The 24,352-nt window shown below is 41.2% G+C and overlaps 2 protein-coding genes across 2 annotated transcripts in view; both read left to right on the forward strand.

The window, feature by feature from the left end:
- Positions 1 to 24,352, forward strand: part of agbl4 (AGBL carboxypeptidase 4) — a 163,367-nt gene that overhangs the window by 120,156 nt on the left and 18,859 nt on the right. The gene's annotated exons all lie outside the window — the stretch shown is intronic.
- On the forward strand, positions 856 to 11,508 carry bend5 (BEN domain containing 5). Its single transcript, XM_049732137.2, has 6 exons — positions 856 to 1,175; positions 1,995 to 2,125; positions 2,621 to 3,086; positions 4,766 to 4,914; positions 6,426 to 6,639; positions 6,712 to 11,508. Exons 1-6 carry the CDS (start codon positions 992 to 994, stop codon positions 6,906 to 6,908), a joined length of 1,341 nt encoding a protein of 446 aa, XP_049588094.1. The 5' UTR covers positions 856 to 991; the 3' UTR covers positions 6,909 to 11,508.

Here is a 24,352-nt window from a genome sequence, read left to right on the forward strand (position 1 = left end):
CCTGCTGGCCTTTCTGCTTTGGAACAAATAAGTCATCAACCAGGGAACACATGATGTAGGTCAATGAAATTTGATCAGACGTGTTATAATGTTGTCTTTGAAACTTCTTGAAAAATTGTCAAAAGACAGAAGAGAAGTAATAATTGTTTGTAAGATATGGTGGAACTTTAAAGGTCACAAAGTTGCATTTCAAAATGTTTTTGGCATAGAAAATATTGGAAAAGGATATCAAACTGTCAGTCTTAAAACTTTGATTAAAAAAGTTTGGTCCATAGTTGAGCAAACATTTGATAAGTGATATATGGTGGGCTTTATTTGCTATTGTGTACCACGTGCACACACTATTTGACAAGTATAAGAAGTATAGTGTATGAAGTACTGCACGCATGAGTGAAAATGTTTTATTGACTTCACTGGAGTTAACATTTCCAAGTAAAAGCCGTTTGCCTCATTCAATTCCCCTTGCTCTGCTCCTGGTTGTCATGGAAACAGAAGTCATACTGTCTTTTGGGCTAATAGTATATGTATATGTTAAACGTCACCTCACTTGCATCAAAATAGGCTAATTTCAGCAAAACAAGAAATAGAATTAGGGTATATAAACTGTGTAAACTACCGTGATACCTTGACCTAAGAGTGACTCGTTTTTCAATATAGTATTTATTTATTTATTTATTTATTTAATTTATTTATTTATTTATATATTAATTCTTCCAAAAAAGCAACTTTTTTTGTTTTTTTGTACATACAAAATAAGAAAATCACAAACTGTTTGTGCTTGCTTTTTTCTTTTCTTTTTTGGCACTCCAATTATATTTGAGGAAAATGTTTTGTCTGTTAGTTATGCCTTGATGATGTGGACCAGACAAAAGCAATCAAGCGCCGATATGATCCACAACCTTCCCTATGTGTATATTTTTTATACTTTGTGATGCGAAAGGGAAAGCAAGTCAACCGGATGTAAAAGTACACAATCGGGGAAAGGAAAATAATGTATGCTTTTGTTCGATTCTTCGAAGACGATATATGTTGCGCGATGCCCGTTTCAAGCATCCAAGATTTCAGCCCGGAGCACGGAGCCGATTTCGATCATCAGAAGGTGTATGTGGTGCGCAGGACTCAAGAGAATGGGAGCGCAGGCCAACCGTGCGAAGCTCACATCATTGCCCTTGCAGGTAAATTGCTCATTTCTTCATGTCATTTACCGAAATCAAAGTTTTCCTCACAGACTTTGACGTGTGTCAAACACTGATATGTCATGTGTCAAGTTATTTAGTCCGATCTGACATCATCAGCTGAGCTCCAATCGCTGCAGTAAGGTCCCGGCTAGCTAGGACATACTAGCTAACAACTTTGCTACGAGTGTCCTTACGTGTTTACACTTTCGGAAAGGTTGCCGTTGTTTGGACGATCGGCGTGTAACGTTAGCTTGCAACGTCGCTTGTTTACAACATCAAGCTAACGCTTGTTAGCTCGTCTGTGTTAGCATGCTACAGTTAGCTGTCTGCACACGTAGAGCTGTCAGAAGATCGTAACAACATAGAAAAAGACGCTTGATGTTTATTTCATGCTTATTTTATTTTATTTTTCTTATTGATATGCTCTACCTGACGACTTTGGTGCGTTAAAAGCGATCGGTTTGACTTTTGTGTGTCTCAAAGAAGATGCGCCGCTGCGGTGTCTTTCCAGACAATCCGCAGACATGTCATCAACGTGACAGCGCATTTTTATTAATTTTTTGGATAAATATATTATACGTCTAACTTGCTAACTTACTGACTGGTCGTTTTGTCTAACATAGCTAATCCCTGTTTGTGAGCTGTCTGGGCTGTGACATCCATCCGGCGAATGCTTTCCACTGCAGTTAAAAGCTGCTCTTTGATTGTATCTCAATTAAGTTTTTTTTTTTTTTCCCCGTCGTGTTTAAGTAAATGCAATCTGATGAGAAGACCTGATCAGAAAGAAACTTGATGAATGTGTCTTGAACTTTGCAGATGCTGTAGAGGAGTTTGAAGACTTTATAATGCAAAAGAAGATGAAAATTCCTAAAATGTCCCTCGAGAATTCAGGAAATTTAATTGAGAACAGTTTTGGAAGGGATAGGCTGCCTCTCAGGCATAAAAAGGTAAGAATTACAGTTCATGATGTTTTGAGCATACAGACTATTTTAATGGATAGGAAAAAAAGTCGACCACTTTATAAACAACAATGATACACAAGTCAACATTTGCTGCTGGTCCATAAATCAATTTACGATTTGTAGAATGCAAAGAACTGTGTAAACGCCGACGGACGTGACATATTTGTATGTATTGGGCTTCCACCCAAAATCCCTCACTCTATTTTTACCATATGGTGGATTAACACAAATTCCAGCACTCTGGACAGATGCCCTTTCGCAGACAAATCCTCTGAGCGGCTCATCGGGAACTGTGTAACTCCACTTTAGTTCTTCGTGAGATTCCCTCAGTCATCAAAAAAAAAAAAAAAAAACACATGGTGGGCATTTCCCCATGTTAGGTCGTTTCAGGTTATAGACCTTTGAGGGCCGGAATTGACAAATGATTTGTGTTTTATGAGAATCTGACCTTTTATATTGTCAAATGTTTTCCCTCCAAAGGCTTTATCGCAAGACCATGGACGCCCCATTTCAAACTCCTCCAAAAGTTTGGCAGCAGTAGTGGCTCGCCTCGAAAGAAACGCAGCCAGCTCCTGCATGGAAGGCGAAGAAGATCTAGATGAAGATCGACTAGCTGAGGAGGGAGAGGATGCCGATGATGAAGACGAAGACATGGAAGCAGAACAACTCCAGAAGGAGCATCAGCAGCAGCAGCAACATCTCCAGGTGGACACGGATGCGGCCGCGGCGGTGGTTCCTCGCGTCCTTTACGACGAGCTGGTCGACAGCTACAGGCAACAGGAGGACGAGATGAGGAGGCTGCAGCAGGAGCTGGAAAGAACACGCCGGCAGTTGGTGCAACAGACGAAGAAACTCAAGGAATACGGCAGCCTGCTGACTGAAGTCAAAGAACTCAGGGACTTCAATCGCCGGCTGCAGGACGTGCTCCTCATGAGGCTGGGCAGTGGTAAGGCAACACCGATTCACAAACATAACTACTTTTGCTACTATTTTGTTTTGACCAGGACTAATGTATAAAAAGTCTACACACCCCTGTTCAAAACAAGGTGTTTGGTGTATTAAAAAAATAGACCAAGATCAATTATTTCAAAACTTTTCCACTGTTAAAACCTGGACAACTCAATTGGAGAGAAAAAAAATTGAGAGGGGAAATAAAAATAACTGCAGCACACATCTGCCACCCTTTAACAAAACTTCTGTTTCATCGGACCATAACAGATTTTTCCACATGCATGTATGAAATTTCATGTGTGTGTAAGATAAGGCTTCAGTCTTCCCATGTGAGCTCCTAGCCCAGACATATATGAGAGATTCTTCTCAAGTACTTGTTGCCTGCCACATGTTCCTGTAGCTCCTTTAACGTTGCCAGCCTTCCTGAACAGACCTTTCAGCCATTTTGAGAAGGACGGTCCATTTCTTGGTAATGTCACTGTTGTGCCATATTTTCTCCACTTGGTGAGGACTTTTCTTTTTGTTCATAGTATATTTCATATTTCAAATCCCCCCCCATAGAGACAGGATGCCCATTTTTGCGCTTGGAGAGCCAGCATCACTTTTGTGTGACACAATAGTGCTCGAAAGCAACTCCGAACTCTGCTCCCGCAGGAATTGTATTTATTCTCAGAAAAGAAGTTGGGGTGTGCAGAACATGTCTTTATCTCGTGAAAGCTTCAGCTGGGGTCGCCACTGCAAACTGCTTTCCGTGAGTTGCAGAGGTGGTCTTATCTGTTTATCTTCACAACGGTCAGCTAGCAGATGTTTACACTCCCTGGTGGAGCTCAAGTTTACAGCAAGCGCAGGCAGAATTAACAGTTCTAAGTCAGCACTTTAAAAATAATCATATAATAAAATTCATCAAAATAAGTTGTCAACCCTATGAACTGACCTTTTTTTTTTTTTTTACATCAAAAGTCAAGCGTCCGCAGCACTTAATGAAATTAAAACCAATGCAATTTGCAGCGGTTCAATTTTGAAACAATTTTTATGCATCGTCTTACACGCTGTGAAAAATTAATGCAAAAGAATCGCTGTATAACCAAACAGAGTTCAGTTCCCTCCCGTAAAGAGTTATTTAATGTCCTTGTGATAGATTTGACAATGACAAATTGCAATAATAAAATACTGCTGAATTTAGTCGCTCGATTTCCCACAGTAATTTTAAAGACACAGTTAAATCTCATGCAGTTATTCCAACAATGGGATTATAATTCTGCAAATGATTATGGATAGATCTAGAACAGCCATAAATTCAGTCCTGGAATTTGAGTGGGCGAGTGTTTGCAAGTTCAGCAATGTGCAGAAAGCACTTTAGCCAGACACCCCATCAGTGTAACTTCATCTGTCGGTTTAGACAGGGAAGCTTGCTCACTGGTTGGACTATCTAATGGACAGGCAAGAGAGAGATTAGAACACCATCGGGTGTCTTTGTACACAGGATGGAAGTGCACTGCCTGATATTAAAACACATCGGCTACGTCGGAGCTTAACGTAGGCGGCCGGCCAGCAAGCCAGCTTAACCGCTGGGCTAAAATAACCTCCTGTCCCCGGGTTCAGACAAGCATGTGGGCACTCGTTCAGTACTTCAAATCTCAAAGCTGGTGTCTTTTTCAAATATTTCCTCTCTAGAGCCTATGCATGACAATGGCACTCAGACAATCAAGGCTGAGGTGGTTGAACCCATTGTTGAGACCCAGGAAACATTTAAAGAAGAAGCCAACACCAGTTCCAGCTACTCACCATCTCCCCGAACGGTCTACACGTGCAACGATGGCAAGGTGGGCATCTTTGAACTTGCTCTGGATCACTGCCTCTGTTTTTATCTACATAGTTAACGTCCAGGAATGGACTGACAAAACCTAACAGGATATTTTTATACTCCGCCAAAACCGACTCGCTCAAACGTAACTAAAAATCATCTCAACTCAACCTGGAGGCGACAATCATATTTAACAGCTCTCTCCAGATTGAGGAAAGCAGCGGAATTTTACGACTCTTCTCAGACAGTGGAGTGTTCAAGAGATTTGTTCTTGAGCTCGGTTTAACACTTTAATATGGTTAATAATGCATCAAAATAACAGATGACAGATGAGGACAGACCAAGAAAATCTATGGCTCTGGGGTGCGATTGGTACTACAAGCTTTGGGACTTGTGGGCACCTGAGGCGTGAAGAACTCTTGCAAATGAGAAGCCTCCTTACATCAGGGACCCCGTCTTAATTATTCGCACCAGAGAAATTCAGAGTGACTGACAGCTTAGCCGCAGCGAAAGTGTCGGACCGGCGAGAAGGAAGGACGTCGAGAAAATAAATCTAAGGAACTTGAAGTGAGATTGAAAACAAATCTGGCCCGACGGAAGGGCAGAAGAAACGAATCTGGCCCGCGGCCTAAAGCACATTAGCCGCATGGGGGAAAATCCTTTTGGACCCCGGCCTAAAGACTTTAGAGTGATACGAGAGCCGAGAGAAAGCAAGTCAGATGCGACTCCTGCTGCTTCTTCTGCCCACCGAAAAGACGAGGGCCGACCGCCTGGCTGCCAATCGACTCGTCGTGCTTATGCAACAGCCTGTGGAGAGAGATACATGCGAAGTTCACGCTGGGAGTAATCCAACCAACGAGCAGCCAGTGGCTTGAGTTTACTTGAGAATCTTAGTCGGCAAAAATGGTGCTTCTCGGGATTAGCTCTGTTGTTTAAGTAAGAGCCGGTTAAGATGTCTGCTAGCGCTGTTGCCTACCCTGTCCTTTGGCTGGATTAGATTGAAGCCACCTAACCTCAAGGTCACAATTGACTATAATAGCAAGTAGATGTTGCTTAAAAGCGGGTTCAATAATTTTAACCACACATTGTTGGCAGCAAGTTTCAAAACGGCATAGTTTTGTCTTCCTTCATTTTGTTCCCTTGTGTTTTTGTTGTAACCTCTAATCATGAAGCCATTTTCAGTCAATCCTATTTTGCTGGAAAAAAGTTACGAAATGGAATATTAAGAAAATGACTTCAAACTGTTTTGACTGATGGTAAGGTAGCAGCTCTTATTATTATAAACAACGGTAATCAAAACAATTTGAAATGGGCTTGGAGATAGCAAAAGACAAACAATTCAAACGAGTTGAAAACAACAGTAATTTTCGTGATGATTTGAAAAATTCTATTTTCCACCAAAATACCCTTTTCAGTCATGGCACAATTTTAAAGTGACGTTTATTTAACCACAGCAGGATGTACCAGCTGTTTACTTTACTTGCGTATATGTTTCTATATTTCATTTTAATTTGTCATTGTCATATGTAGGTTCACCTTGGTGGCGGCATCTGGGTGGAGGAGGAGAAGTGGCACCAGTTACAGCGTACCCAAGGAGACTCCAAGTTCACAAAGAACTTGGCCGTCATGATCTGGGGCACAGAAACCCTTAAAAACCGAAGCGTCACTGGGGTGGCTACCAAAAAGAAAAAAGACGCCCTTCCCAAACCTCCACTCTCGCCAAGCAAGTTAAAAATCGTCCGAGGTAAGAAGCTTCAACCGCTCGATGGCATCGAACGGTTCTTCTAACCCATTCGCGCTTTTGTCTTGGCCACAGAGTGTCTGTACGACCGAGTGTCCCAAGAGACGGCAAACAGTGCCGAGATCACGCAAAGATTGTCCAAAGTGAACAAATACATTTGTGAGAAGATCATGGACATCAACAAGTCCATCAAGAACGAGGAGCGGCGGGAATCCAAGCTGCTCATCAGACAGACAGTCAAGATGGAGAATTTTACCTATGATGGCATGTAGAGGTCAAACCAGCTTGATTTAGCGGAACCGCTATTCCTACGACTCATCTGATTGGTTGTGGCCCCTTTTCAAAACCAGCACCCCCTCTGACAGTTAGTCCATTGAGTTCCAGACAGCTTTACTCACCAGCCAGACAGGAACAAGAATAAGTGTTTTTTAACGAAGCTTTACTTTTGAGGTCAGTACGAGAAACCGTTGGCCTTGGTGTGTGTGTGTGCGCGTTAACAGATTGTGAAATTGATTTATTGTTCTGTGTCAGAACATCACTCTGAGTCCTTTAAGCTTTTAAAAAGTAAAAGAGGACTTCCCCGGATTCAAGTCTTCAGTCGCCGTGCAGTGAGGAAGTAGTGTCTAATGAATGAGTCTTAATTTTGTAAAAGACATCTTCTAGATTGCTGTGAGAGATTATTGTGGTCGTGGCGTTTTAAGTCCATCGCCAGAATTGAGTCGAACTCGTTCAAATGGTCCTTGGTGTTGTTTTTTTCTGAAAAAAATGTACTGAGGGGTTTTATGAAAAGAAATGAAACAAAAAATTTGCTGACTCAAATAGACAATCTAGAAATAGTGGATCATCTTAATTTTGACCTGATTAAAGCCTCCCCTGACCCAATTTTGACAGTTGTACGGAACAAAATGAAAACGTACAGAGTAGGACTGCTCAATTAATTGAATTTTAATCGTGATTACGATTATGGCCCCAGACAATCTCAAAATTCATGTAATCGTGGAAAAATTATTATTAGGTGTTTCCGTTCTGAGACGGACTGGTTTATTATGATTGTACAGTGACCAATCACTATGAATGAGATTTCCTGAGGCGTGTTTGTCATTGGTACACACTGGAACTGTTGAACAGTAGAGCAAGAAAGGCCTTAAATGGATTTTGCCAATCACCAGGGGCACGTGGTGCCCCTTGTCTTCTGCGATTGTAGTCCAAGCTGAAGTCTCAAGACTTGACGTGCACTTTGCTGTGAGAATGTAAGAGTCGGCCATCGGTACCGTTGCGAGCGTCAGTGGAGTCTAGCCGGAGCACCTCGGTGCTTCAGTAGGGGTCATAGTTCAGGTCTTGAGCAAGAAAGTGTGGGTAAAGCTGTCTGAGACGTGACTCGGTGATTTTTTTTTTGTTTGTTTGTTTGAAGTACACGATTAGAAATGCCATTGGTGGAACTAAATATGGCCACCCGAGGGACATTTTGTCCTTTGTTCGTTTTTGTCTTGTTTCATCCCACAAGGTTTTCCATGGCTATGAAACAAAGTCTTAGAGATTGAAATCTCAAGTGTGAGCCAACAGAGGCAAAACTGTGAATCTTCTGCAGAGCTGCCTGTCAAGCCTTCGCTTCTCTTCACACTTCTACATTTGTTGCCAGTTGCTTTTTATCACTCTCCTTTTTTTTTTTTTCCTCCCCAAACTTTAGCTCAGCCTTTTTGTTGAGCTACCTTATGTTGTTGAAAGATTGTCGTCTTTTTTTTTCCAGTTTGGTTGTACATGTTCTAGACAATTATCTAATTGATGTCATAATCATATATGTTTCTTTTTTTTATATTCGTTATGAACGTTTGTTGTTTTTCTTACAACTTGTTGGCTTTAAAGTGTGATGAAGAGCCCTGAAAGGAAAAAAAAAAATCTTCCGAGCCAAAGTGATCAGTGATGCAAAGCTGGAGGTATTATTAGAGAAGTGTTGCGCCTCACTCTGAATATAAACTTGTTCGTCAAACTTGTTAGTTTGACAAATCATTGACATCAAATGCACTTTAAACGTCAACTTGTCAATCTTAAAAAAAGCCTCTTTGGGATGTTAGTCTTTATTTCTTATCAAAATACTAAATTAAGGCCAAACAATCGTTCTATTAACATGATGCACCTTAAAATGTTTTGTTTTGTCAGCGGCAGGGTGTGTTATTGACATGCCGATGCTGAGCAGTAAACTTAAGAGATTTATGATTCAAAAGCTTTGTTACATTATTATAATTGGAGTTTAATGTCGGTCATGTTTAGGTATTATGTCTTTGTTTTTACGTAAATGGTCTACGTGAGCCAAAGTTTTGAATGCGAAAAACAAACGGGATGCTGACTGAACGATCAGTGTGGTTTGCACATTCAAAAAGACAATAACAAGAGGCCCGTCTCAATTTAGTAGAACCAAGATTGAGTTTCTAGTGGTTCTTCCATTTGCATTGGGTTTCCCCAGTAGAAAAATACAATATATAGACTTTCATCAAGAAACTATATCGAATCGTAATCCCGCTAATCGTTCCGCTATAGAATGTACATTCCTTGAATCGTATCGCACCCCATGCATTGAGATCCGCATCGGATTGCCTTTTAGCGCACCCCTACTAATTTGAATTCCGCAGTTCGACTGCAGGGCCCCGATTTCTTACTTCTTTCCCAACCAAAACAGAAGCACTGAGCTCGGTCCCACTGTGTTGTAAATATGTTCAACGTAATTATGCTAATATTGGAAAAAAAAGACCCGCCCCCTTTAGAGGCTACAATTCTAGCAAATGCGATTCAGATATTCCAGTAATGACCTCATGTATCGTTCATTTCTTTGTGGTTTGATGCCAAAAGGGGTCGGGGTAAAGACAATGCTTTAAAAAAAAAAAAAGTCTGTCAACTTTCGATAGGCTGGTTCCCTTTTTAGTCTTTGGACTTGTACACTGAGGTACTTAATGCTGATTCAGCTTAATCAGCATCTTTGTAACAACTGGACAAATAGTGTATGTCCAAGCCGGGCAGCGCCGGACAAAAGAGGAAGTTGAACCTCACCAGCTGTGATTTTTTTTCTGTGCCACCTCCAGTTGCTGGTATGAAAGCCAACTGTTGTTTCAAAATGCACAGAGATCAAGATGACGCTTGCCAAGGTCTTTATCGGGAGCGCTCGCTGTACATAGGACGTTAATGTTTGAGTCTCAGAGACAATACTGGGAGGAACACGTTGTTTGTTCTCTATTTTTTGATTACAGTATCAGTAACTTTGTATACAATCCACAAACCGGTTCTACTTCATCCAACTTTCACCGCCCTACCTCATTGTTACTCTGGTGTTTGTTTGTCAGTAAGATCTCTGTGTATAGTCAAAAGAAAATCTATAGTAAACAAGTTATACCTGGTTACGCAACATGTACAGAATATCTAAATATATATATATACAGTATCTATCTCTTCTTAAAACACCTCGATTCACGATATCATTCTCGGAAAGGGGATGTTTGTTGAGCTGCTTGGCGGAGGAGGCCGTCGTCGAGGGGCCTCGCCCGTGTTGTAACCTGCTCTTGGCTAACGTCGTGCAGTCGCTCCCGTGCTCGTGTTTTGTGTCTGTGTTGCGTTTGGAGATTTTTACTGGTTGACGGTGCTACCAGCAAACTGTTCTATACGGACCTCAAATGGTGCTGTTTTTTTTCTATGTTTGCAACCCTCACGGGGGGGGGGAGGGGGGTATATTCAGGCGCGCCGACCACACCGCTAGTCCCTCAACGTTTTGGTGAAAGCAATCGCAAAAATGCTAAAACCTTTGCTGTTAATGTGTCGCTCGCGTACGTGCTATCCGCCCAAATATTGTTCTCTACTTAGTTACGAGTACCTCAGAACCTGTTGACTTTTAAAAAGGACGCTTTCAATGCCTGTTTGCTGCCAACGTGTGTTTATGTCTTGTTTAAGGAGGAAATCTGGCTCTGTGTTCATTGTATTAATTGCAGAACTTGAAAGAAAATGGATTCCACTGACTGGTTTGCGTTCACGACTTAAAAAGTTGAATATTTACGATCCAAGTGGCTCTTTGTGGCTTTTTTTTTGTGTGCGTGTTCCTGGTACCTGCTTTCAAATCTTTTTCAGTATCAATGTAGCAGACAATGTTTTCAGACTGTGACCCACACCATACATAAATATGCATTCGGGTTTTGTTTTGGGAGATTTTCTAATATAAAGTTAGTTTGTAATCGTTTTTGTTTCAACTCGGGATGGGCATTTGACTGCATTTTTGATCAACCATGGGGGAAATTAACCAGAAATGATTGGATTCTTATTTGTAATAGGTTGGAGAAATTTTTCTCAATGAAACAAAACTCTTATGATTGTAATTGATTATTCTCCACTTCCATAGTTCCAACAAGAATTGATCAGTATGTTCATTCATTTTCTGCACCTCTTAAGCCATCCACTGGACTGTTTTGTTGATTATTTTTGATAATCTCTTCAACACTGTGTCCTAAAGGGACATTTATTGTCATGGCAACTTCTTTAACCAACATCATTGTCGTGACTGAATTGAACTATGCTGGGTTGAATTGCATTGTCATGCTCATTAGGGAAAGACGGGATAATTAATGTACGCTGTTTCTAGTCTGTTGGTACGATAATGTGAAAGACCGTCTCGTGATTTCAGTCAACACTCCCACAACCCGCTTTTGTCTCCCAGAGGCGACGACGATCTCGACTAGGCAATAGTGTGTATATATGTCCTCGCTCAACCGGCCACACCTCTGCTACGCTGGCACGATGCTTAGCATCCTCTTATTGTGTCTCTTGCTGCATTCAGGAACATGTGTTTCATGTAGAAAGAATAAAACAAAATAAAAGCAGACTTTTATTCTATCAGCACTAATCTTTTTTTGTCTTTTCATTTGCTGATTGTTTGTTTTGACTCGTGTTGGAAACTGATCTACTGCATTTATTTTAGTTCTTTAGATGGGGGGTTGACAGATTTACATCTTTTTAATTAAAAACTTGCTTTTTACTTGGCAAAGCAATTTTGAAAGTGCAGGTGAACCTTGAGTCTTTGTGATTAAAAAAAAAGTAGCGCAAATTAGGTGAAGTAGCTCACTCAGCGCTAGATCCCGAAGTGACTGAAGTGAGTTATTTATACCCACTGAAATAAATATAAATGACTAATAAAATAGATGAATGAGCATGAAACTTCACTTTTACTTTTTATTGAACACAAAATCAGCATTTTAGCCAAATCAACTCTTGATCCCTATGACCAACAGCCATATCATTAATTCTACAAAGACTAAACAGATTTTCTTAAATTAGGGTGAAATATTGTTGAAAACTAGAGCACACCAAAAATTATTTTTCCTATTTGCATTTAGGTCAGTTTTCAAAGTAGCAAATATGATGCATGCAATTAATGACACTTGATTGTGCTATCACTTTACAACACACACTCGTTTAACTTTGGGCCAATAAGAAATACTGTTTTCTAACTTTTTCCAATACCTCAGGTTTTTGTTATTTTTCAGTTTGACATATCAAAGCTTGTGCAATATCGATTTTACCATGTGTTGTAATTTATAGCCATGACGTTTAAGAAAAAAACTCCACCTGTTGCTGTTAAAACAATTGTTGACCAGTGTAATATTTGCAGACGATAATGTTAGTGTACATATATTAAATCTATTGTTTTGTTGGTACTCCCCAAAAATAAATCTGTGATCCTTAGCATTGCACTTTTTGGCCCCAAGTAGACTTCCTCCATGAATAGATCAAAGTGTGCTGCTCTTGCACACGGCTGAATTTCCATATATTATTGCTCATGTAAGCAAGTGTAGCTTCTCGCACACCCCGAGGGGACTTGTCAATGTCACTATGGCTAAAGCCTGCCACATGCCTCTTAATGTATTGCCGCCCGGCATTATTGGCAGCACGGTGATTCAGTGGAGGTGATGATGGATTAGTGCTGTGGCGGAGATACTGGGCTGGGCTCTGCAGCTTCGCTGTCTGTCGCATAAGCGCGGCGGTGGCGGCGGCCCTGCGCCGCAGTCAGATAGGGGAACATTGTATTTTTGTCACACGTACAACCTAATGAATAAGGACATTTTGCTGCTTTTATGGAGCTTCTCCGATTCGTCTTACCCATCTTGTCATAGTCGCTGTGACATTGAAACTGTTTGGAATGCACAAATGTGGCATCTTTTGAAAATAATGTCACAATGACATATATAATTAAAAATATGAAATGTGTCTCTTGGGCACAAAAGTTTGCCCACTATTCCCTTAGTTGTTGCTCTCCATTATTGTCAGTGTTCTCCTGAACTTAACATGTGAAACATGAGTCACATAATCTTTATTTCCCGCAGTGGTGTAAAATTATTACTTAGTCCTCAAGGTTATTAACTTCATACATTTTAATTACGCTTGTGGCTTCTGCAACCAGTCGACAGTAAAGTGACCCTCCCTCTTTCCCTCCATTCGTCCCCACTCACCACGATGGGCTGCATGTCCCCACATAGTATATAAGCGATATGGAGGCTGCCAGCTCTTTTCAAAAAGGTCCTTATCGTTCTCAACAAGCTTGTTTGGCTCTTTGCAGTGATTAGAAACTAGCAATGTTGGACTCCATCAGGCCCTCCAGCAAATGGATGCAAAAGTGAGCCTATACATGTGAATATGCACTCACGCATGCTTCAACCTCAAGCCCCCACATGGCCTTTACTAATGCAAGCGACCCCCAACTACCACCTAAAAAAAAAAAAAAAAGCTTGAAGCGCCTTTGCTGCGAGTCGTCATGGCAGCAGCCAATGTCACTAGCGCGGCCCCTCGCAGCACCCGCTTGCTAATCGCTATACACGTACTTAAATATTCATCACCGGCGTCTCACCTTTCCCCTTCCTCTTTCACCCCTTCGCACTCGACACACCCCTCGCTCTCACATTGATGTCTTGTTTCAAAATCAGCCAATTGCACTCATAGTATGTTAATGTTCATTTAATGTAAGACGTACATCGACCTATTAAGCTAATAACGTACAGTAATCAGTTGTTGATCATCGGGGTTATGTTCGACACCTCCGTAATAAACTTAATTTTCATTTAGAGTCTGATTTAGATTCCTTGAAAAGGCATGTCTGCTCTGTTGAGGTGACTGTATGACAACATACAGGCTAGCATTAGCCGATGCGGGTTATAATGGCGGTGTTAGCTGAGGCTAGTTGACGTGTGCTGTGTTTTTGATTACTTTGTATTGTTACAGTTTGTTTACTAAAGCGATTAAAAAGAGCAGCAGTGGCCTCTATCCATAGCACCTTATATAGATTATGCCATTGTAACTTGAGGTGTTAGCCTAAATCCAGTTAGCTAACAATGTGTACTGTGACGGTGACATACAATTGAGTAACGGTACTGTATTGCACAATTTTAAAAAAAAGGTCTGTTACATGGCTTTAGCCTGAGCATAAAAGTGTGAAATTTGTGATATCCACAATTGTGCAAAATGGGTGAATTCAGAATTTTGAGTTTTAGCGTTTTTACAGCTAGCTTAAAGCAAATTTCAAGTTTGTCACCCGAGCTCTACAGTATACTTGTGTTTTTCCTTGTGCTCTATCAAGAAAATATCATGAAAGATGTGTTGTTTGTGCAAAAAAAAAAAAAACGCATGTTGTACCTTAAGCCGTAAACAGTCTTACATGTACATAATCAAGCGTAGAGGCGTCAGTGTGCGTTCCGCCACATGAAAGTGTGCCGCACTTCATTGCTTTGTTTGTCTCTTCTCAAGCACTCATTCGTCATGCGCGTTTAGCCCGCTTTGCATTCTCACCACAACTAAAGAGGCTGCCTCAATGACTCAAGCAACAAAAATAAATGTCACACAGCTGAATTCTTTTCTCTTCAAGATCCTCATCATTTTCAAAGCGTTTCATCTGGGGGCCTTGGTAATAAAAAGCGGTAGACAAATCCAAACCGTGAAACGATTCATCTTTAATTACAAGCGAAATCTAATCTTTTAATTGGATAACAAGACTCTCGTAGCTAAGCAGACTTGAAAGGACGTCAGGTATGCTCATGTTTGTGATTAAATTAAAATGAAAAATAGATGGTCACTATGCATCATGTTTGATTTGCAACGGGGAAAAGAAAAAACATATTTTGTTGATTTAACCTAGAACGGGTCATATACACAAACACAGTTAAAACACGCCATTTTATATTCGAGATTAATATCGCCTGCAATTTTTTTTACCACATGACTTAATTGCATTCTCTTTTTTAATTACTCTGAACGGAGCGTTTGATCAAATTTTAACACCTGACCACTCAGAACATACGAGCTTGCAATTCATCTTGAAGACAAACAAAAAGTAACACTTGTCCGCCCTTGTCAATGTCAACATAAAGCGGCGGCAACACACGCGCACTCACAGTGGCCACGCATGGCATCCATCATTTTTAATGGCGTGCTGTTAATGAGCGTCTTGTTGGGAGGTGTCACTTGACCCCGGGCCATACGCACCGACATCAGTTCCGTAGTCTCCGCTCGCTCGGGGAGGTCACCGTGCACTCTGTGACTCCAAATGGTTTATTTTAAACCATCGCTCTCCCAAACGCTATATTAAAAATGTATTAGCTTATCTCGGTTGTTCTATTTTTCAGTCGGTAAAGGTGATAGTCATCTTAATGTAAGTTTAATCTAATTATTCTCCTCATCACAGATATTCTTATTGCTTTTGTGTATTAGCGCTCGTCGTCGTGGGGATGAATGAATGATTATTTAAGGCATTTTTTTTAAATGCAATGATTAAATTTAGATAAATTTTCTTTAGCTGAGATACCAAAACTATTTGCTCTATTATTTTTTTCAAAATGTGCCATTTTAATTTACTAAAAAGTTGAATCAGTACTTCTACTTTCTGTTTCACACAAATTTCTGGAATTTAACTTAAGTACACAGCAGGAGTAGTTTCCGTTGTGGAGGCCAAAAGTGTTAACCCTTCTAAGTGTGTGCATGTGTGTGTAGTGTACGCATACGTGTGTGTTAAGTCATGTTGACTGAAGCTGACAAGCTGCCAGCAGCTTGCACCTGCACACAGCTAGTGTAGATGTTGGCCTCAAACAAAAGGAAAGTGTTAGGAGCGGATGAGAAAAGATGTGTGATATGCCAAAAAAAAAAAAAAATATTCGTATGTATGCTGTCTGTGTATGTTCACACTGGAAAACGGTTAGGACAGCAGGGACTGACGGGCCGACGCATGGCTACGTAGTGACGGGCAAAAGAAGAGCTCAGCTGTCACACTCGGCTCATGACAGCCCCCCCCCCCCTTTTCCGTAACCTGTCGTTGACTTCACACCAAAGCGATGTATCGCAGGCTGGCTGGATGCTGCGTAAAGATCTCGCCGCTTGACTTGGCTGTGTTGTGTCCATCTCTTTGACAATCTTGTTTCAGGAGATGTCAGGGAAAATTTGACTGTGTGCAACCGCCTCGCCTTAATCTGAATTATTGACGTGTAGAGCATTGATAATTTAAGGCCCTCGATCTTTTCTGACAAGGGGGACGCTTTGTGGGAATTAAAAATCAAAGCATTCACTAAAAGGGAGATAGTATGGATTTGCCGTGACCTAGTTGTGTGCTGGTGGGGCAAAGAATCACGGGAGGTTGAGGGAGAGAAACAGATGGGAGAGGGTTAATTGAAGATGACTTGTGTCAAGGTTTTGTGTGTCCTAAATTGACACACGCTTGTTGCCCATATACTCCTGTTGATTCGCTTGCACTTTGGGATCAAGTTTGACCTTATTGGGTTGAAGTTTGGGTTTAGTCAAAAATTCAAATAACCCAACACTGACTTTTGAATCCTGGGTTAACTATTTTACCCAATTTGGGTTACTTTTGTCCCAGCGGTTTTACCTACCTTAGTTTCCGGTGTGCATTGTCCAGCAATGGACATTGGAGTGCTCGGGTCAGTCTGCCTGTCTGGTTGTGTGGTGGGGTGATGTGTCCCAGCTGGCTCACAGTAGACTGGCAGAGTGTTGATCCAAGTGTCAGCGGGACTTGGTGTCTCCTCGGCGAGCCCTCCTCTCCTCCTCCGCTGAGCTGACAGACAAGGTCAGCGACTCATCACGGCCCGTCTCTCCGATCTCCTGACAGCCTTCCCTCAGGGAAGAGAAACCAGCGACAGCCCCCCCCTGCTCCCTGGCACGCATGCAGCGCCGCCAATTAATATTGCATCACCCTTTTCTAATCTGCTCCCTCTGAGCCCTCCCGGCTGAGGGGGTCTCGTCGGGCGGGCTCACTTCCCCGCCGCCCGACCTCGCCCTTCTCCTCCAATAACGGCCTGAGGAACCGCTAAAAAATGCATGTCTCAATGTTTCTTTGTTTTTAGTCATCGATGCGTCTTCCTTATCTCTGCAGGAGTTTAAATAGACCACGTCTTGTTTAAGAGTTTCACTGCAACTTTGTATGCAAACAGAATGAACTTTATCTCCCGCTGTTATACAAACAGACTGCAGTTTATTGCTTTGTGGTTTTAAACTAATTTCCCCTCCAAAAATTGGTTAATCTTATCATCATTTCGCCTCATTTGGGGCTAGCATCTGCTGCTTCATTCCCATATTGCACAGCCATCTTGTTTTTAAGGCTTCTTTGAATCTTGTGTTTGTGTATATATATCTATATCTATATATATACCTATATATCTATCTATCGATCGATAGATAGATAGATAGATAGATAGATAGATAGATAGATAGATAGATAGATAGATAGATAGATAGATAGATAGATAGATAGATAGATAGATAGATAGATAGATAGATAGATAGATAGATAGATAGATAGATAGATAGATAGATAGATAGATAGATAGATAGATTCTATTTATTTATTTATTTATTTATTTATTTATTTATTTATTTATTTATTTTGAGCACTCAAAATTGTCCATCAGTTTGAATGTGCGTGATTTTTTTTTTTATTTTTTTTTTTATATATTTATATTTTTATATTTGCCCTCGGACTGATTGGTGACAAGTCCAAAGTGGACCCACGTCTCACCCAAAATTAGCTAAGATAGGCTTTAGCTTACCCACTGGTATAGTGGACGCTAAGACTTTTTTTGTTGGTTTTTTTTTGTGTCAATGCTTTTCAGCAACCGACAGAGAAAATATAGACATTTCTTTTGTGTGTGCGTGTGTGTGTGTTCTACGGATCAGTAGTTTCTGTGAAGTCCTGCTTGTTCTGCAGGTTTGCCCTCACTACAAACATGTCTGCGATCAAAGCAGTTGGAAAAGGCCTGCCACTTCAAACTACGTATCGCCTCACACAGATAAAGCATACGCGCTCCTTCCATCCGAATTCTTCTGCCCACTCGTTGTCATGGCGACCATCCTATCGCAGTCCGGCTCTCGTGCGTGCAGCAGAAGTCATTGGTTCAATTATCATATTAGTGCTCATTTACAGTGCGTTGAATTATGTAGAAGTTTGATTTCATGTGAGTGTTGTGATATTGCAATCTGTACTGATTCAGCAACATTTAAATATTCTGTGTCGATAGATTATGGTCGTCTCCCAGTAAATCCTCCGTTCTCTCCCTTCCAGCGTCCCAGGTTTTCTTCTTTTTTTTCTTTTTTTTTAAGCAAGCATAAAAGATTCGCCCCAACATCCACTTTTTGTTCAGCTATTCCAAAAGTCGTTTCATTTGTGGCGGTAAGCCGAGATGTTATCGCGGATGTTTGATGTCAGCTTTATCTGGGAGTTGCATTAACTACTGGTGTTACGCCGCATTTAAATCCTTTCAAGTTGGCATGAAGTGAGACGGGAGGAATGAAAAACGCCGGATGGGAGAATCACCTTTATTCGGTGAGTTTAATTAAATTGGTTTAGTGATGTGTTAGTTCAACTTAAGTAGGAGTTTGGAATCAGCAGGGTCAGGTAAGTTGCCACACTGCTGATCAACTTTCACATTTTTTGGGGACTTCATTATAGCTCATTCCTGCAAAATACATTTTCTCTCAAATATGTGATGTGATCCAATGACAAGAACAACAGTAATGTCCTTAGAAAAGTGATTTGGAAGAAACAACTCACTTTGTTGTTGAAAATTACCGCAGTGGCCTCTCACAGTTGATGTCAGAGGGGCAGCCATCTTGCGTTGCCACTGTTACTGACAACTTGTTTGTTTTTCACTGAAAATACTTTTTTCAGTGCGTCTTGTACCTCGCAAGAGTCAATTATTTCAGTATCGCAGCAAGTCTGCTATTATTCATGTGCAAATAGAATCAATTCATTGAATTTTCATTGTTTCATTGCTTCTTGAATTATTTTTTACATTGAGGCTAAAATATAGGTACGCTCTCATATTGCCTGTTATTTTGTTTGTTGTGTCCCAGTGGCCGGTGGACTCGAACGCGGCGCTAAGTGGCTGCTAATGGCACAAACGCGGCTGTGGGCTTAAGGTAGCAGAACGCCCATTAGGCCGATATTAACGAGTTAATGGGCTGTTACTAAACTGTGGAATGACATTGTCGCTGCCACCGCCACGCTGACACCCGTAACCGTGCACGTGACCTCGCGCCACGCATACACAAACAAACACACAACGACAAGCAAAGACCGCTGGCTGGCGGTGAGTTCTTGTGTGAATTGTGAGGAGTAAAAAAACAAGTAGAATGGAAACAGGAGCCAGCATCCTAATAGACATAGCTGGAAGGCGTGACGGCAGTTATTAAAGTCGGCTACGCTTGTTTACCTCCACTTGGATGCATTGTGCCTTCAAAATTATTTTGAAGAGAAATATAGGACTACGCATCACTCCTGTCTGTTTGTCTGTTGGACCGCTCGCTTCGGCTGATGAGTTTAGTTCCGGATTCTCTACCTTGAAAGTGGTCTCGATTAACTTTGTCCAAGCTGCAAAAACACTGTCGCCATTGAACATGTCATTAGTGAGGAAGAAAAATCACATAAAAGCTTCAAGAGGTAGAGCTAATTTCTACTCAGGTATTTCAAAGACTTGATTATGGGAATTAATGTCTCATTTTCCCTGTATTACCCAATTTACACTGAGCTCAAACTTTATGATTGATGATTAGCTTAGCTTGCTTCGAGCGCTAATGGTTAGCCTGGTTTGCTTAGATATTTTAATTGCGTACACAATACATATTTACTGGAATAAATATAATAGTAATAATAAAAGTTGTAGCTCATCATTTAGCTGCAACAACTTTCCATCGTAAATCTCCATTTAATATCCTTTAACGGTTAGCCTAGCTAGCTAGTTTGCGAGCAGCTGTGCCATGAGTGCTCACAAACAGTCTTGCTGCGGTTCAGTGATAGGGCGACACAGTCGGGGTACATCTCTGGGAAATCATTTCTCCCTCGGCTTTCTTCCTATTTGTAACTTGTCCTTTCAAGCAAGACGGCCCTTAAAGTTCAGTGGCCCATTCTTCAAAAAAGCCTATTACTGCCTGCTTGTGATTCTCTATCATGTGGCGCACAGACCAGCCATCCCTCCTTTTTATGTTTCCCTCCTCTCGTCATCTCTTTCTGAAGCCATGAGACGAGACGTGCTTGGAGAAAGGCCTGCGACCGCCGCCTTGAAACCGCCCGCAGCCTCCGCCGCCTTTGTGCAAGACGTCTGGCTAAAAAGGATCCATTGTTTTTGATACTTGACAGAGCGCCGACTTTGACTCTCTTTCGCTGTATCTCTGTGTGGCCCTGCCAAGACTGCCTCTCGGCATTAGACCTCTCCAATGCACCGCAAGAGCCCTTTGAAGATGACACTAACAACAACTGTCGAGCGCGTACGATAGCTCCATCTTTCCTGATATCTTTCGGTCCTCACGGTGTGTTGTTTGATAAATGGATCTGATTTGTGTCGTTAAGCAACGGGCTGACGCATTAAGGCGCCGTCTAATGAGAGTTTAATGAGATCCAATACATGCGCAATCGGAAATTCTGGCTTTAGCAAGATAATACATAATGTGCTTATATGTTCATTATTGTGCTTGTATTGCTTTGCTCTTTGTAGTATAGTCTTCATTTTTCTCCATTGCCCTTAGTCTCTTCTATGAATTCCCTTGAGGTTGCCAATTGCCACAAGCACACTGTTGGTAGTGTTCTTTCCAAATAGATTTGAAAGGTCTTTTTTTCTGTTGTATCCTTCTCCTAACTGATACTGTTGAACAAAGAGATCCTCTGATGCTGTGAAAACTCTCTGGGCCATGTAAGTACTGGCTGCAATAGTGTCAAAGCCTACTAGAACGGCTGAATTTTATTTGGACTTATTTATAGACCCTTTGAGTGGTTGAATTATTATCATGCATTATTATTTAACATCAGTTCATTCATAATGTAGCCCCTTCCCCAGTTATAAGTGGGTGTGCGCACTTTTGCAAACTTGTTATTTTGGTTGTTGCCCTTTTCCCAATCCTGTTGTACAATAGAGGTGATAGGTCATATTAATTGTGTCTTGTTTTCTTGCTGTCTTGCTAACAAAACAGGGGTGTGTAGACTTTTACAATCTATCCACAGTTGCTTTGAAACTCTGTGTCAATGTCAGACAATGTCAGTCACAACTTTAATTCTTATATTAGGTGACATTTGAGACATAACCATGCCGCCACCTTTTATTATTAGCATAATTATAAAACCTTTCAGCACAGCTTCCTCCTGCCGCTCGTATGCGCCTCTGCCGCCACCACCGCATTTCCCTTCACACCCGCCCCTCGTCTGTGACCTCCGCTGTCATCACAGGCGTCCTTGAAGCGCACAAATCTCTCCGTTTCATAGTGAGCAACCATAAGGGGGCTTGATTGCAGCAAATTGATCCAGAATATCACTCTGAGCTTTTCATCTCACCGCCTCTTCATCTCTACTTAAGAAGTCCGCCATCACTTGTGTTTACATGCCGTCTGTTCGAGGGTTTCCTTCTCAGATGCGAACACCCTCCCCCCCCTCCCCTGTCTGGTTCCTTTAATTCTAACCCTTCCTCTGTATTCTGATCCTTTATAGCACTTCTTATTTTACATTTCTCAGTGGGTGTCCTTGAGGTGATGTCATCCATCGGACGAAGGGAGCCTTGGAGGAGGTTCACGGATCTCACGAGGCTCGTCCCGGTTCGCTCAGCTGGGCAGTAATCTGAGTCTCGTGTGATTCCAAGGCTGTGTAGAAATTCAGCGACGGGGAAAATTTACAGCTCAGGCCCGTCCTCGATGCGATGCACTGAGCAGGAGTGGGGGTGGCCAAGCGCGTCTTGTTGCCATCACTCCAAAGTGAGGCTAATTTATTGCAACGTAAAAAGACGCCGAGGCCTTGCTTTGTGACTTGCAGTATAATTTGGCATAAAGCTCTGGCCACTATGGTATTATGTTTTTATTGTATATATATTCTCCAAGGAACATTTATTCTCCTCAAACCATTCCAAAGAGTTTTTCTCTTCCATCAACTTTAGTCTTATTATGCAGTTTACGAGTTGTGGGCTTGTGTCCTTCAAACTTCCAATTTTTTTTTTTCCCTTGTACTCTGACAAAAGGGTGTTTTATGTCTTTAAAAATGTTAAACATGCCAAAAAATACCAGAGTTATAATGAAGTGCAATGTTGCTGTTCTGTATTAAGGTCTAGGCCGGTCAACCGCTTCACAAAAATGAGGACACAAAACTCAGTTAATTACATCACGTCACACACAATTCATGAACGCGAAACCCGAAAGTTCCATGCCAAGCTGCGGCACACAAAAAGCTGACCAGCACATTGAGAAGTGACCTTCAGTATGTGTCACATTTAGATTTTTTTTTTTTTTTCCTTCCACGGCCACTTTCCTGCTCTATGCCAATTTGCATATTTATCAGAGCTGATCGTACTTTGACATGCTTTCATTTTTTTTCTTGCCGCTCGAGATGGAGCAGTAATGTTCCGTAGAGTGCCACACGGGACAATAGCAGGTGAGAATTATGCTGAGTGGGCATAATTTGAGTTTCTGCTGCTTTCACTCACTCGGTCATTGTCGCAGCCCCCACCTCTGCATAAACTTTCACTTCCCTTTTTCAATTTTGAACTCCTCCTCTTTTTTTTTCTTCACACAGCTCACAGTCAAAATGGTTCAAAAACATGTTAAATGTGCACTTTTGCCATTTTGCTGTTAAATCGCAATTTGAACATGACTTGTGTGGACTCAAACAAATGGTCTCCTTTCAAAATAACAAAGCACTTGTGCAATTTCATCACTTCCAAGGCAAGCGCAGCGGGGGAAAGAATTAATTTACACCAACGCTGACAAACTTGTTTAACTAATCCATTCATCAACAGGAAATTATTCTGCAACTACCATCAAGTTATCATTAATGTCGTTTATCAAGGGAAAATGTATGCCAGATGCTAATTCCTGCTGTTCAAACTTGCACATTTCCTGCTTCTTCAACATGATACAGATTTATATATGCCAAAGATGAATAGACTTATTTTTTAAAAAACATCATCATTAAACAAAAATAGGTTAATTTACAATAAGCTCCATTTATTAAAATACAGTTCATGCTTGGGCCTGGAAATATTCACACTCTGATCACCTAAAGTGTTTTTTTTTTTTTAATCAACTGAAAGGAATTGTCTGGCAATAGTAATGAAAAATATATTTCTAATTTTGTACTTGTTTCTGTTTTATAACTGTGCTAACTCTCTGGGTGCTGAAGTTAGAAGCAGCCTAACAAGTTTAGGTAAAAAGTTGTTTTTGAAGCTTTTAATCAACTATAAAAAAAGTGTCAAATAATTAAAATTGTGCTTTAAGTTTTCTGTATTATTTTAATTTTAGAGACCATTTAAAAAACGTAACTCAAAAGTTGACGTATGTAAAAAAAATAATAATCTTGGGTTTAACTGTATATTATTAAATTATTAACCACACCCTTCCCAAATGGGAACCCCCTGTTAACTGATCTTGTGTGCCACCTACAGGTCAGCAAATATTTCAGCAGTTCTTCGGTTTAAATTGACCTTCACTTAATTTGTTCCTAAGCCAAAAAACATTCCATATTGTATTCCATCTGCCAGTCACCTATGGAGGAATGTGTCTTCATTTAGAGCTACAATGCTTGGTTGGGCACAGCCGGAAACAGAGCAATGCACACAGACAAGCATATAAACATAAAAAACACAAGTGGTGCATTCGAGAAAACCCAGAGGAGACATTGTGATACACACACACACACACACACTGCAAATTCAGTCCCACTACTAAAGTTTGAGTCACCTCATGATGACAAACAATCGCTTAAATTTTTGCTCAAAGCGAGCAAGCTATTGATAGTATCTCCAAAAACTCAAATATCAAGGCTCTTATGATTAGCGTATGTAGCGAAGGCACAGATTGTATAACTGGTAACCCCTGGTACACCCCAACGATAACACAACTAAACACTGTGTCGCCTCACAACTTTGTGTTCTCCGTTTTACGGTGATGAGCAAAGCTTTTTGCGGTGGCGTAGTCTCCTTCGTGTTCCCGCATCAGAGGCTCGTTTGGTAAGCTCGGGTCGAGGCCCTCGTATAAAATTTCGATGCGATGGAATTTCACAGACGCCGAGTTCCCAACCGCGGCTCGGAGCTGCGAGCGCTCACATTTACGGCAAAAAAAAAGCTTGGCCCTGCTCTGCCGCGGCTCCTGAATGGCAAAGCCATTTGTCTCTGTGAAGGGCAAACAGGGGGTGAAAAAAGTGCAATAAAATCTAAGAGAAACTACTTAA

This window comes from Syngnathus scovelli, chromosome 10 (genome assembly GCF_024217435.2).
Source record: "Syngnathus scovelli strain Florida chromosome 10, RoL_Ssco_1.2, whole genome shotgun sequence".
NCBI classification, from domain to species: Eukaryota; Metazoa; Chordata; class Actinopteri; order Syngnathiformes; family Syngnathidae; genus Syngnathus; species Syngnathus scovelli.